The sequence below is a fragment of the Rutidosis leptorrhynchoides genome, chromosome 4 (assembly GCF_046630445.1).
Source record: "Rutidosis leptorrhynchoides isolate AG116_Rl617_1_P2 chromosome 4, CSIRO_AGI_Rlap_v1, whole genome shotgun sequence".
NCBI classification, from domain to species: domain Eukaryota; kingdom Viridiplantae; phylum Streptophyta; class Magnoliopsida; order Asterales; family Asteraceae; genus Rutidosis; species Rutidosis leptorrhynchoides.
Genome location: NC_092336.1, coordinates 370036555 through 370040692, shown reverse-complemented (window position 1 = coordinate 370040692; position 4138 = coordinate 370036555). Strand labels below are relative to the sequence as shown.

The window sequence follows — 4138 nt, the reverse complement described above, 5'->3', positions numbered from 1 at the left end:
GTGGGTGGGGCTAGGACAACCCAATGTCTGTCGCCCTCCGGTAAGATAATCTAGTATGTCGCCAAACATGCTTCTTCCTTGCAGGAGCTAGAGAAGACATCCCTTACGTAGGCAGGACCAGCGCTGGTATATTTATGGGCGTGAACAGTTCAAGTCAAATAGATATCCTACTTTTTTAGAAAGGTACGCGAAAATGTAGACTGAAAATGACTTAATGTATATAAAATATCTTTTACAAGGTGTTGTTCAACCGCAATATGCATTGGTAACCCACTTTTTGCGCGTAATCACATTACAATTATATGCAAATTAAGAAGATATTAGTAGAATGATCAGTTCTCCTACTTTCTTTATTACATATAACATCGTTTCAGCTCGGTAACATGCCAAGTGGGTTTGATTGCTTTTCCATTCAGCTCTGCCAACTTCTAGGTTCCAGTTTTACTGATTCTAATAACTTTGAAGAGGCGTTCCCAGTTGGGTCCCAGATTGTCGGTGTCTTTGAACCTACTTGCTTGGTTATCGCGCCAAACAAGATCGCCCACGGCGTATGTAATGAGTCTTACTCGCTTGTCGTAATATCTTGCGATTCGTTGTTTGATAATGGCTTCGTGTGTGGCGGCCATCTTCCTACGCTTTTCTAGTAAGTCGAGGTTAGTGCGCAAATCTTCAGAGTTCTGATCCTGACTAAACCACAAAATTCGTTCTGCTAGGATGGCTATTTCTGCTGGCAAGACAGCCTCTGATCCATATACCAAAATGAATGGCGTCTCACTGGTACTATGTTTGGAGGTTGTCCAGTGTTCCCAAAGAACCTTGGGGAGTTCATCTATACATCATTTTCGTTGTTAGCCTAGCCTTGCTTTGATAGCGTAGACTATATCCATGTTTGTGACTTCACATTGGCTTGCGAATGCACTACAGAGGTGAAGGTTTGTTTTATGTTCATTCCCTGACATCAACTGCAGAATGGGTTCCTTTCGAATTGTGTTTCGTTATAGCTCACTATCTCGTTTAGAATGCCGAATCGGCAAACGATGTTTTCCCAAACGAAATATAGCATTTTTCTTACTAGTGATTTTATTAACGGGCTTGGCCTTTACCCATTTTGTGAAGAAGTCGATGGTGACTACTAAAAAATCAGCATTCCCAACTCCACTAGGGAAAGGTCCCACTATATTAATAGCCCATTTGCAGAACGGGCATGGTGATGTGATGGGGGTCATCGAGTGCCATGGCGCTTTGCTAACTGGTGCATGTTGTTGGTATTCTTGGCATACTCGCACTCTTTCAGTCGCATCATTGTACATTCTTGGCTAGTAATATCCCAACCTTTTTATTTTTTCAATTACTATAACCAGAGTGCAAACCGAAGGCTCCCGCGAGGACTTCATCTATGATTATTTCTGCTTGTTTTGGTCCTATACAACCTAAGCTCAGCCCGAGATAGGATTTACAATATAGGACATCGTCCCTTAACTGGTACATTGGTGCTTTAACTCTTACCTTTTTCGCTTCTTTATCATCCTCACGTAAAGATCGTGTTTTTAAAAATTTAACTATGTTGGTCATCCAACTGTTTTTCAACTCCTATATAACAGCGTCCACCGGACTAGGCTCAACAGATTTTTTAAACATCTGCTCGACCATAACCTTCTTTTCCAGGTGGTTAAATGTTAATGTCGTCAGCTTACTTAGTACATCTGCTTGCTTGTTCTGACTTCAAGGTATTTGGCTTATACGAAAATCGTCAAACTCACTGACTAAGGAGCGCGCCAATACTAAGTATAATTGCATTGCCTTATCATGGGTGTCAAATGTACCGTTGATCTGGTTAGCAACCAACTGGGAGTCAACATACGCTTAGAGTTTCCTAACCCCAATTTCCTTAGCTAGTCTCACCCCTGGTAGCAAAGCCTCATACTCAGCTTTGTTGTTTGTTGCTTTGAAGTTGAACCTTAAAGCGTAGGTATGTTCTTCCTTTATGGTCCGGTGGGTAGTAAACCTGCACCAGCTCCCTTTTGACTACCTGCGTTGTCGGTGTGTAGTTCCCAAAGCTCGAGTATGGGTACAGTCGTCTCTTTCAGATTAGATATAATTATCATGTTCGTGGTAGTTTCATCATTTCATGATGTTTCATACCAATGTATCATACCGAGGGAAGAGGATCCACCGAGCTTCACAATGTGATATCCTCTTTATGATCAATGGTTTCGTGCTAGGGTTGCTTAGACAACGCACGCCATAGCCAAAAGCTATAGCACCCTTGTTCTATCAATTAACGGAGGGGTAGTATCTACTTCATACCATTTCTCAACATAAGCATAAAAGTTTGTTATGTGGGAAGTAGCTAAATGTCAAATTGGAAGTAAAGTCTTCCAATGCTTGGAAGTAAAGTCTTCCAAGTTAAGTAACGAATCAAAAAGACCTAAGCTTGAAAGTAAAGTCTTTCAAGTATCGTGCCATAGACTCACCGAAAAACTCACACCCAAGATAGTTACTTTCCCAACGCTATTAACACCGAGTAGTATGTTTACGGGGGAAGTAGCTTCCCGTGCAGTCATCCCACCACCGGGGTGGCTTGTACACAACCTTATGAGCCCAAGATAGTTATTGTCTCATCGCCTTCAATACAAGGATGTAGTTCACTTTTGTGATATACTGGGGCAATAGCTATCTGTGCGGTTGTCCCAAAACCGTGATGGTTTCGGATGCACAAAGCTTTTAAACCACAAAATTTTTGGAAAACTTGTCTTGTTTCACAACTTGACTCATTTTCCCTTTCTAAAAACAAAAAAAAATGGTTTTCTAAAAAGCCTTGCCTTCCTTAAGGCTAAACATTTTCTTGGGTGACTCATGTAACTTGGCGCTCCATTACACCAAAGTGAAGCTTCTGGGGTAGTTCTTGATCGTTTGTTATAAGGATTGTTAGATGGTGGAGGTGAATCTTGATGATTTATGATTTGAAGAAGGCTCCTAGAAAGGTTTGCACCAAAAAGCTCGATTCTTGATTTGATTATTCTTACATGCAAAATTTTGTGGATATTTAAGCCTTTCTAGGGAGCACATTTATTTGATTGATTGTTTTTGAGTTGGATGAATTGAAGAGTTTGTTTGGTCTAGGCTTGAATTTGATTGGTTTTAAGGATCATTTGATGATCGAAGATTGAAGTTGTTTTGTCATTTGAAGACATGTAGTGATGATTTGATTTAGAAGAAGAAGAAGAAGAAGAAGAGGTTAATGTTTGGTCCTTGGCGAGCACAAGTTTTTGGAAAACATTTGAGCCTTCAAAGTGCATACTCATAGAGGTATCCCTTATTGCTCAACTTTTTCACTTTGGTCGTATTCGTTAGTTGGTTCATATTTGCTAGAGGCGTTTCTTCAAGTCTTGTTTATTTTTATGCTTGCTTGAGGTCAAGCAAGGTTCAAATGTAGGGGGTTTGATATTGCTCATTGACACTATGTTTCTTACGTAATATCTACCTCGTTTTACTCAGTTTTTATGTCCATTGTGCTACCAAAGTCAAGAAATTGGGATTAGTCGCGTTCTGAGTGCTACTGCAGTTTTAGTTATGAATTTGGTGTAAAATTGACCAAAGTGTATGAAAAGTATCAAGAAAAATGCAAAGTCCTGGAAACAGCCATGAATGACGTTCCTTTTATCAAGAATGGCGTTCCTTTTATCAAGAACGGCATTCCATTCAAAAGAACGGCGTTCCAATTCATGGAAAGACGTTCAGCCTGGAGAAAAAGGGCGTTACAAGCCAAGAACGATGTCCCATTATAAAGGATATGGAAACAGAACATTTGAGCATTTAGAGGTCGAATCAGGAACGGCGTTCCTATTTACTGGAAAGGCGTTCCACTTTTGCGGGCACCAGAATGGCGTTCCTGAAAGAGGAACGGCGTTCCACTAGTAATTCTGGGCAGTTTTTAAGTTGGAGTAAAAATAGAATGAGATGTGGGTTTTTCAAATAGCAGCTCATAACAACACATAATATATCATTAAGTAGTTGGTGGCTGAGGTAATTGGAGTTTGGTAGCTAGATAATTAAGGTTTTCATCAAGTTTTCATCAATTTTCAACATCTACATCAAGAATTGGAGATTTGCACAAGATCTAGGGCTTGTTCTTCAT

The 4138-nt window shown here is 40.2% G+C and overlaps 1 protein-coding gene across 1 annotated transcript; it reads right to left on the bottom strand.

Moving 5' to 3' along the window:
* Positions 1–428: 428 nt before the first annotated feature.
* On the bottom strand, positions 429–1310 carry LOC139841828 (uncharacterized). Its single transcript, XM_071832022.1, has 2 exons — positions 1007–1310; positions 429–829 (listed from the first exon to the last, which is right to left on the bottom strand). The coding sequence occupies exons 1-2, from the start codon at positions 1308–1310 to the stop codon at positions 429–431; spliced, it is 705 nt and encodes a 234-aa protein (XP_071688123.1).
* Between the last annotated feature and the right edge of the window lie 2828 nt (positions 1311–4138).